Here is a 10,307-nt window from a genome sequence, read left to right as displayed (position 1 = left end):
TTCAAAGGCACAGTATTTATTTATTCAGAGTGGTACATGCATTCACACAGTTTTGATTTATAGGATCCTTCCCACTATATGATTGATATGTCAAGTGATAAAATCCCAAGTTATCAATTAAAAGTTTATGGAAAAACTGCACTTGTCCTCATGTGAAAATGACAGTTTATTAAATATTCTACAGCTGTAATTTCATCAATCAAATCAAACTTTATTTATATCTTAGATCTTGTTCCATGTAAGGTTTGTTGTGTGTTACCTTAGGACTTCACGTGTCGTTAGTTGATTGTTTTGTCGTGTGTTTATTCGTGTTAATAAACATGTTTGCATATCACGCTGCGCCTTGGTCCGTCCCGTCCGTCAACGAGCGTGACAGTGGGGTGAACCTGATGTTCCGCATGTCACGCCTCATGTCTAAAACATGGGGAAAAAGTCAAACTTGATAGGGGGATCGTCTGAAAAGGGACTGACATGCAAGGATGTAGCATAAGGATTTTGGCCACTGGCCAGCAGACCACGATTTCTACATTCAGGTCCTAAATCTGTGGCATGCGATGTTTGTAAAGGCAACATTTCACTGCTGTCTCAGGCTAGTTTGGCACATTGTCTGCTAGCCCAGTCTGAAAAGTATTAAACTCGGGCTAACTTAATTTCCGTCCCTGCTGACATATATAACTGACTTCACAGGTCATTTGATTGGTCATGTACAACAGATGAACTCATGGAACAAAACTGTTTGTGTTTTGTAAGGGGAAAACATTGAGCCTACAAGTCCTTTGTGAGCTAGCTAGCCAACTTTAGCTAATGTAGCTAACTAGCCAACCAAGGTGCCTAACTAGCTAGCCCACCAGGTGATATTTAGCTAGCTAGCTAGTTAACGTTAGCTCACCATTCATGTAGTCAGACTTTTCTAAGTGGTGACATGCTAACTAACCAACTATCCTTGCCATGGCACCGGCATAAAGTTAGCTAGCAAGACTGACTACATGAACGGCGAGTTAATGTTAGCTAGCTAGCTAAATAACCCTTCTGTGGTGGGCTAACGCTAGCTAGCATGTCACCACATAAAAAAGTAGCTGACTAGCTCACTAAAAACGTGTCAATAAAAAGGTCACAACCAGCTAGCATATGCTGGTTTTATTTTTTCTTGTAAGGAAGGCAACGTGCGTTGTACACGTAACTACAGTCGGTGGGTACTGTATCTAGCTAATTTTTATAAGCACCTACAGTGAGGGAAAAAAGTATTTGATCCCCTGCTGATTTTGTATGTTTGCCCACTGACAAAGACATGATCAGTCTATAATTTTAATGGTAGGTTTATTTGAACAGTGAGAGACAGAACAACAACAAAAAAATCCAGAAAAACGTATGTCAAAAATGTTATAAATTGATTAGCATTTTAATGAGGGAAATAAGTATTTGACCCCTCAGTAAAACATGACTTAGTACTTGGTGGCAAAACCCTTGTTGGCAATCACAGAGGTCAGACGTTTCTTGTAGTTGGCCACCAGGTTTGCACACATCTCAGGAGGGATTTTGTCCCACTCCTCTTTGCAGATCTTCTCCAAGTCATTAAGGTTTCGAGGCTGACGTTTGGCAACTCGAACCTTCAGCTCCCTCCACAGATTTTCTATGGGATTAAGGTCTGGAGACTGACTAGGCCACTCCAGGACCTTAATGTGCCTCTTCTTGAGCCACTCCTTTGTTGCCTTGGCCGTGTGTTTTGGGTAATGGTCATGCTGGAATACCCATTCACGACCCATTTTCAATGCCCTGGCTGAGGTAAGGAGGTTCTCACTCAATATTTGACGGTACATGGCCCCGTCCATCGTCCCTTTGATGCGGTGAAGTTGTCCTGTCCCCTTAGCAGAAAAACACCCCTAAAGCATAATGTTTCCACCTCCATGTTTGACGGTGGGGAAGGTGTTCTTGGGGTCATAGGCAGCATTCCTCCTCCTCCAAACATGGCGAGTTGAGTTGATGCCAAAGAGCTCCATTTTGGTCTTATCTGACCACAACACTTTCACCCAGTTCTCCTCTGAATCATTCAGATGTTCATTGGCAAACTTCAGACAGGCATGCATATGTGCTTTCTTGAGCAGGGGGACCTTGCGGGCGCTGCAGGATTTCAGTCCTTCACGGCGTAGTGTGTTGCCAATTGTTTTCTTGGTGACTATGGTCCCAGCTGCCTTGAGATCATTGACAAGATCCTCCCGTGTAGTTCTGGGCTGATTCCTCACCGTTCTCATGATCATTGCAACTCCACGAGGTGAGATCTTGCATGGAGCCCCATGCCAAGGGAGATTTACAGTTATTTTGTGTTTCTTCCATTTGTGAATAATCACACCTACTGTTGTCACCTTCTCACCAAGCTGCTTGGCGATGGTCTTTTAGCCCATTCCATTCTTGTGTAGGTCTACAATCTTGTCCCTGACATCCTTGGAGAGCTCTTTGGTCTTGGCCATGGTGGAGAGTTTGGAAACTGATTGATTGATTGCTTCTGTGGACAGGTGTCTTTTATACAGGTAACAAGCTGAGATTAGGAGCACTCCCTTTAAGAGTGTGCTCCTAATCTCAGCTCGTTACCTGTATAAAAGACACCTGGGAGCCAGAAATCTTTCTGATTGAGAGGGAGTCAAATACTTATTTCCCTCATTAAAATGCTAATCAATTTCAAAAAATTTTGACATGCGTTTTTCTGGATTTTTGTTGTTGTTATTCTGTCTCTCACTGTTCAGATAAACCTATCATTAAAATTATAGACTGATCATTTCTTTGTCAGTGGGCAAATGTACAAAATCAGTTTTTTCCCTCACTGTAGCTAACCACAGATCTTTGACCTAACCAAAATTGCTTGTTAGCAGCTAGCAAACAGAGCTTACCTTATCACAAGGCTCCAACGATGCCTCTTGCTTACAGAGGTTGGAAAACAATAAAAGGAATGTGTGCTTATCGGAGTAGTGGTTACAATCCGGTACATAGCGCAGAACCATCCTTGCTTCTGATCGATGGAGAGACCTAAGGTTAGCTAGTGTGATCCTCTGTAGCTCAGCTGGTAGAGCACGGCGCTTGTAACGCCAAGGTAGTGGGTTCGATCCCCGGGACCACCCATACACAAAAATGTATGCACGTATGACTGTAAGTCGCTTTGGATAAAAGCGTCTGCTAAATGGCATATTATTTATTATTATAGTTCACTACAAAGGCCAGAGGGTAATTCAAAAAAATTAAATGAATACAAAAATGCTAGCTAGGTAATTAGAAAAATGCTAAACAAGAATACACAAAAAACACTATCAATTATTTACATGAGAAAATAAAAAGGCTATAATATCTATTTGCTAGGTTACTTGCTGCTTGTCGATGAGTTTGCATTGAGAAATGTGCCTTGAGGGACAAGATGTGTAGTTCTGTATGATAGACACATTAGCAGCTAATTAGCATTTCGTTTTTGGGGGGGTAATTACAGGTGAATATATTGATAAAAGTTACCTTGTCCGAGAGAGATTTGCGCAGTTATCAAAACGTCACGTCAGGGTAAGCCTACACCAACTCTCCATGAGAGTCAAACACAATTTTCCCCAAAAGTTTACTGAGGGTTGGTAACAGCCTGATTGGTCGGCTATATGAGCCAGTTAAGGGGGCCTTACTATTCTTAGGTAGGGGAATAATTTTGCTTCCCTCCAGGCCTGAGGGCACACACTTTCTAGTAGGCTTAAATTGAAGATATGGCAAATAGGAGTGGCAATATCGTCCGCTATTCTCCTCAGTAATTTTCCATCCAGTTGTCAGGCCCCGGTGGCTTGTCATTGTTGATCGACAATAATACTTGTTTCACCTCTTCCACACTTACTTTACGGAATTCAAAATTACAATGCTTGTATTTCATAATTTGGTCAGATTTACTTGGATGTGTAGTGTCAGCGTTTGTTGCTGGCATGTCATGCATAAGTTTGCTAATCTTGCCAATGAAAAAAACATTAAGGTAGTTGGCAATATCAGTGGGTTTTGTGATGAATGAACCATCTGATTCAGTGAATGATGGAGCTGAGTTTGCCTTTTTGCCCAAAATGTCATTTAAGGTGCTCCAAAGCGTTTTACTATCATTCTTTATGTCATTTATCTTTGTTTCATAGTGTAATTTCTTCTTCTTTTTATTCAGTTTAGTCACATGATTTCTCAATTTGCAGTATGTTTGCCAATTGGTTGTACAGCCAGACCTATTTGCCATCTCTTTTGCCTCATCCCTCTCAACCATACCATTTTTCAATTCCTCATCAATCCACGGGGATTTAACCGTTTTTACAGTCATGTTCTTAATGGGTGCATGCTTATTAGTAACTGGGATAAGCAATTTCATAAATGTGTCATGTGCATCGTCTGGTTGCTCGTCATTACACACCACGGACCAACAAATATTATTCACATCAACAACATCACAGTCGTGTCGCCGATGCCCTTACAAAAAATTATTGCAGTTTTGAAACTGCAGTAAAAGTGCAGTAACTGCAGTCGACTGTGGTATTTTGGACGCAGTAATTGCAGAATAACTTCAGTCAGACTGCACAAAAAAAAAAACTGGTGTTATTTTAGACGTAGTATTTGCAGCATACTGCAGTTATTCTGCACTCTGACTGCAATCTTTTTTCGTAAGGGTGGTAGCTAACGTGGCAATTTTTTAAAATCCAAAAACAAACAATAGTCAGTTTTATAACTGAAACTTTACAATTATTTGTGTAAAACTAACAGTGAAATACGACTCAGACTCATCCTCTGATTTAAAAACAGAAGTCCAAACTCTCGCGGTATGGTAGCTCAATGTACGGTAGTTGCCTGGTAAGAAACACACTGCTCAATAAAAACTGTCTAACCGCTTTCGACACACCCACTTCTTCTTCTTCTTCTTCTTCTTCTTCTTCTTCTTCTTCTTCTTCTTCTTCTTCTTCTTCTTCTTCTTCTTCTTCTTCTTCTTCTTCTTCTTCTTCTTCTTCTGTGAGTTTTATGGCAGACTACAACCCGAAAAGGTGTATTGCCGCCACCAACTGGACGGGTTGAAAAACCAAAACAAGGTCAAAACAAAATCCATATGTGATAGGGAAACTAACTTAATCCACCAAAATAAAAATAGTACATTGACAAAAACAAAACAAAACTCTCACTTCTTCCTTCTTTCTAATCTCCATATCTCCCTTCTCCGGCTTTAGGGCCTGAGAGGGTGGTACGGCTTGTGACAATATTCCATGTAACTCCTTCGCCGAGAAAACTTTCAGCCCCAGGAACCGTTCCGCCGCATCCACAATGATATCTATCTTCCTGGACCTTCTCTCCACCTGGGCAGTGCCATTAATCACCATAGCTATAAAGGCCACAAAGTCCACCTTCTTAACCTTTAAAATGTCAGGGTCCTGCTGGTGAAAGGCAACCCCTGCAGCCTGCAGTGAAGGCCTATCCACCACCATGGACTCTTCAGGAGCACCATTCAAACCCTCAACCCTTTTAACAGCTGCTGCATATGAATTGCTCTGGACAGCCCTGACTTTGTCCACCTCATTCTCTTTCACCGTTGTGGGGCATTCGGAAGATGCAGCTTCATGGTTCCCACCACAATTGCAACATGTCACATTTTTCCTCACTATTAAAACACATGATATGATCTTTTCCACAACTTGGACATCTCGGCTTCTCCCTTCTGCAAACACTTGAAACATGACCAAAAGCTTTACAGTGATCACACTGCATTGGTCTTGGGATAGATGCTCTGACTCTGTAGTTAATATACCCCCAGCTGCACTCGAGTAGGGAGAGACTCCATATCAAAACACAAAAGAACAGATAGACTCTTCACTTTTTCACCAATCATCCGACGTCAATCATTCCAGGAATATTTTTAATCTCTTCAACATCGACTTCCCACGAGAGGCCAGATATAACCCCCTTGAGGGGTGCCCTGTTCCTAAGAGACACACACAACACTTCAAACGTATCAAATCAGGGTGGGACGCAACGCACGTTGCTTTTGATCCGCGAAGCACCAAAAAAAATCAAAACAAGCCTGCCTCTCGTGATCCTCACAGCCTTCACTTTACCCAGCACTCTCTCCACCAGTTTGGATATCTCAAATGGATTCCTCCAGATTGGTATTTCGATCAGTTGCTCCTCATTAACAAACCGTCCTCCTACTAGATAGGAAGTTACATTCTCATCACTGTACTCTACTTGGCTCCGTTTTCCATTCTTTTGGACAATACTCCCAATTCTCCTTGATTCTACCGCCATTGTATTCAGAATCCACTTCACCGTCCGCTTCCACCATCTTTTTCCAGTCTTGAGAAGAAGAAAAAAAAACGACTCCTCCCTGGGTCCTCTGTAGGAACCACTGACCTTTTCCGGTTTCCCTAACTGTGCCGACACACCCACTCCTTTCCACACGCCCAGTCCTTTCCTTTCGACACACCCACTCCTTTCCACACGCCCAGTCCTTTCCTTTCGACACACCCACTCCTTTCCACACGCCCAGTCCTTTCCTTTCGACACACCCACTCCTTTCCACACGCCCAGTCCTTTCCTTTCGACACACCCACTCCTTTCCACACGCCCAGTCCTTTCCTTTCGACACACCCACTCCTTTCCACACGCCCAGTCCTTTCCTTTCGACACGCCCACTCCTTTCCACACGCCCAGTCCTTTCCTTTCGACACACCCACTCCTTTCCACACGCCCAGTCCTTTCCTTTCGACACACCCACTCGCCCATACTCCAGTCGCCATATTGAGATGCAGCTACCCCTTCTCAATAAATGGGTAACGCTTTACGATAACGTTACCTTCATTAAGGGTTTATGAAGGGTTTATACTATGTTCATCAACTGTCAATTTAAACATTTATAGACACATTATGAATAATTTCTAAACAATTATAAGTCATTGGTTAAACGTGAGACAGATTTATTATGACCACAAAGCATTGACAAATATGAATGTCTTGAGAATCCTAACAAATAAAAATAAAAACAGCCACAACCGTAATCAATAAAATGCATTAATTTATTTGATTGACAGGAGTCATTATTGTCTGTCAGAAATAAACCAGCGCTTGTGAGTAATCCCAGATCGACAGGGTAATGAGTCGATCACAGATCGACAGGTTAATGAGTCAATCGCAGATCGACAGGTTAACGAGTCAGTCGAAGATCACAGGTTAATGAGTAAATCACAGATCACAGATAGACAGGCTTATGAGTGTATGACAGACGTTATGGATGGAAGGATGTGGTGAGGTCACTGGGGTGTGGCTATGGAGGTAGATATTGTAGATACAGACATGACATTAGCTATTTTTTTTATTAATCAGTTCCTCTGTTGAAATGAATACAATCTAAATCCGATCTTTTAAACCTTGACCAGCTCTGCACTCTCAGCTAGCAGCCTGGCGCCCTGTAGGAGAAAAACAAAACATGACATCAGTTATTACAATTGTGTTGCCTTAAATCTACGTAAATAGGCCAAAAAAATAGGCTATTTCCCCAAAGTGAAAGAAAATTACAACACACACGATCCCAATTCTGTCTTTACTTTAATTTCTACAAATTGTCTTCGTCCTAGCACCCCCTTACCAGGCATTTGACTATACAGATTAAAAGATAAAATGATTCAACATTTCCTCAGTATTGAGTGGTGTGGGTTACCGCTTCAGTGAAGCAGGCTGCTTTGTCCTCAGCAGCACAGCACTTCTCCTTCAGGGTGTAATAGTTAGCAGAGATGGTCTTCAGCTGCTCCTCAGTGATGGTGGTCTTATGTCTCACCAGACCATACAGCAGCCTGAGGACAAGCACACACACAAACATGATGTTTGTAAACCAGCGAGTTAGAGTACGGGTGTTCGTGCCTACACGCGTGTGTGTGCGTGTGTGTGTGTGTGTGTGTGTGTGAATTTCGTTGGCCACGTTCTTATACACCGTGCGTTCGTAGTATATCTCACTCACTTCTTCCCGGATAGCAGGAGGTCTTTGCTGTTCTTGGTGCAGACCTCTGGGCCCATGTGGATGTTGTTGGCATCCAGCTCCGGGGGCGTGAACTCTGTGTCAGGCTGGATGGCCAGGATGCAGGGTCTCCTCATGGAGTAGGACTGGTTGCAGCAGTGGGCGATGCGGGGGTTAATGCTGGAGTAGTCGTTGCATGTGGTGTCGAGCATGTTGGTCAACTGTGGAGAGGACAAAGGAAGGGAGAGATCCATTATTATTTGATTATTACCTCTATTTAGAAGTAGACTCAGCGATATATGGATGTCTGTGTATGTGTGAGTATCATACCTCGGTGTGTGTGTGTGTGCTTGTGTACGTGTGTGTACGTGTGTGTGTGCTTGTGTACGTGTGTGTGTGTGTGTGTCAGACCTTCTCCTCTGCGCAGGGCAAGACTAAGTGGCCTGGCTGGTCCTTGCAGCAGCCATGGAAGACATCAGCCACGGTCTCAGAAACAATGTGAAGCTGGACGAAGGAGGCCTGGGGCATTATCCTGGTGTAGTACACCATCATACTGGAGAAGGAGGAGCAGGAGGAAGAGGAGGAGGAAGAGGAGGAGGAGGAGGAGGAAGTTCACGTTAATGAACCATGAGCTATGTATTAAATATGAATTAACCATTCATAAATTATTAATAAGCCATTAAAAATAACCATCAATTTACCCATAACAACATCTGTCGGTAAGTTGTTAGGACTAAATGTGACGTTAATGATCGCATACCACATGAAGGACATCTACTTTGACCTTTCATGACCTTTGACCTATCTGTGTGAGAGCATGACCCCTCACCTCTTCTCAAAGTTGTAATCTCCCAGGGCAGCCTCTGCGGCACACACCTTCTTGTAGTATTCAATCTCATCAGTGATCATCTTGTCAATGTTACTGTCGGCCAGCTGCATGGGAACAACAGTATTAGCCTGCTGAGTTAAAGCCTAGAACCACAACAGTGTTAGCCTGCTGAGTTAAAGCCTATAACCACAACAGTGTTAGCCTGCTGAGTTAACAGTGTTAGCCTGCTGAGTTAACAGTGTTAGCCTGCTGAGTTAAAGCCTAGAACCACAACAGTGTTAGCCTGCTGAGTTAAAGCCTATAACCACAACAGTGTTAGCCTGCTGAGTTAACAGTGTTAGCCTGCTGAGTTAACAGTGTTAGCCTGCTGAGTTAAAGCCTAGAACCACAACAGTGTTAGCCTGCTGAGTTAAACCCTAGAACCATAACAGTGTTAGCCTGCTGAGTTAAAGCCTAGAACCATAACAGTGTTAGCCTGCTGAGTTAAACCCTAGAACCACAACAGTGTTAGCCTGCTGAGTTAAAGCCTAGAACCACAACAGTGTTAGCCTGCTGAGTTAAACCCTAGAACCACAACAGTGTTAGCCTGCTGAGTTAAAGCCTAGAACCACAACAGTGTTAGCCTGCTGAGTTAAACCCTAGAACTATAACAGTGTTAGCCTGCTGAGTTAAACCCTAGAACCATAACAGTGTTAGCCTGCTGAGTTAAACCCTAGAACCACAACAGTGTTAGCCTGCTTTGTTAAACCCTAGAACCACAACAGTGTTAGCCTGCTGAGTTAAAGCCTAGAACCACAACAGTGTTAGCCTGCTGAGTTAAAGCCTAGAACCACAACAGTGTTAGCCTGCTGAGTTAAAGCCTAGAACCACAACAGTGTTAGCCTGCTGAGTTAAAGCCTAGAACCACAACAGTGTTAGCCTGCTGAGTTAAAGCCTAGAACCATAACAGTTTTGCCTGCTGAGTTAAAGCCTAGAACCATAACAGTGTTAGTGTCATGAGCCTCTCACTCCACCGGGTTACCACCTTAATTTTCTTCCACTCTGCTCACCACTCTCTCTACTCAGCCTAACTAGCTCCACCTGTCCCTGCTCTGCTCTGCTCTAATTACTCTGCCAGCTGCGCTGCATTACCCACTACCTCTCCCAGTATTTAAGGCCCTGTCTTTCAGCTCTCCGGTGTCAGATCGTCTGCAAAGCTCACACCCGGAACCTGTTTGCTCGCGCTTCTGGCTCACCCTGGTTTTGTGACCCCGGACCTGCCTGATTTTTGGATACTCTTCTGCCCCAGGAGATCCAGACCTGCTTCTGCCATAACGACTCCTGACTACTCTTCAATCCCGGTAACTCTGACCAGCCTTCTGCCTTGCTACTACGTATTTTGGATTTCCCTTGAACTGTACTGCTGCCTTGTTTCATTCCGCCCTGTTGTGTCTGTGTCCCCCCCCCCCAGGACTTCTGGACCACCCACCACCGGCTTCATAGGACGCATCGCTGCCACTG

General features: G+C 43.6%; 1 protein-coding gene and 1 long non-coding RNA gene across 2 annotated transcripts in view; one reads left to right on the top strand and one right to left on the bottom strand.

Annotated features, from left to right (window-relative positions):
* Positions 1-7,024: 7,024 nt before the first annotated feature.
* Positions 7,025-10,307, bottom strand: part of LOC311144471 (albumin 2-like) — a 14,353-nt gene continuing 11,070 nt past the window's right edge. The window contains exons 10-14 of the mRNA XM_084180496.1: positions 8,808-8,911; positions 8,390-8,531; positions 7,982-8,199; positions 7,685-7,817; positions 7,025-7,433 (exon numbers count right to left, since the gene is read on the bottom strand). Coding sequence (XP_084036622.1) covers positions 7,389-7,433; positions 7,685-7,817; positions 7,982-8,199; positions 8,390-8,531; positions 8,808-8,911 — 642 coding nt within the window. The 3' untranslated portion in view covers positions 7,025-7,388. The remainder of the gene's footprint in view (positions 7,434-7,684; positions 7,818-7,981; positions 8,200-8,389; positions 8,532-8,807; positions 8,912-10,307) is intronic.
* Positions 9,761-10,307, top strand: part of LOC311144472 — a 2,289-nt gene continuing 1,742 nt past the window's right edge. Inside the window, exon 1 of the long non-coding RNA XR_014614502.1 lies at positions 9,761-9,793. This is a non-coding gene — a long non-coding RNA (uncharacterized lncRNA). The remainder of the gene's footprint in view (positions 9,794-10,307) is intronic.

The sequence above is a fragment of the Coregonus lavaretus genome (assembly GCF_964263955.1).
Source record: "Coregonus lavaretus genome assembly, chromosome: 17".
Classification (NCBI taxonomy): domain Eukaryota; kingdom Metazoa; phylum Chordata; class Actinopteri; order Salmoniformes; family Salmonidae; genus Coregonus; species Coregonus lavaretus.
Note: the sequence above shows the minus strand (reverse complement) of the source record. Positions and strands in the feature narration are given on the sequence as shown.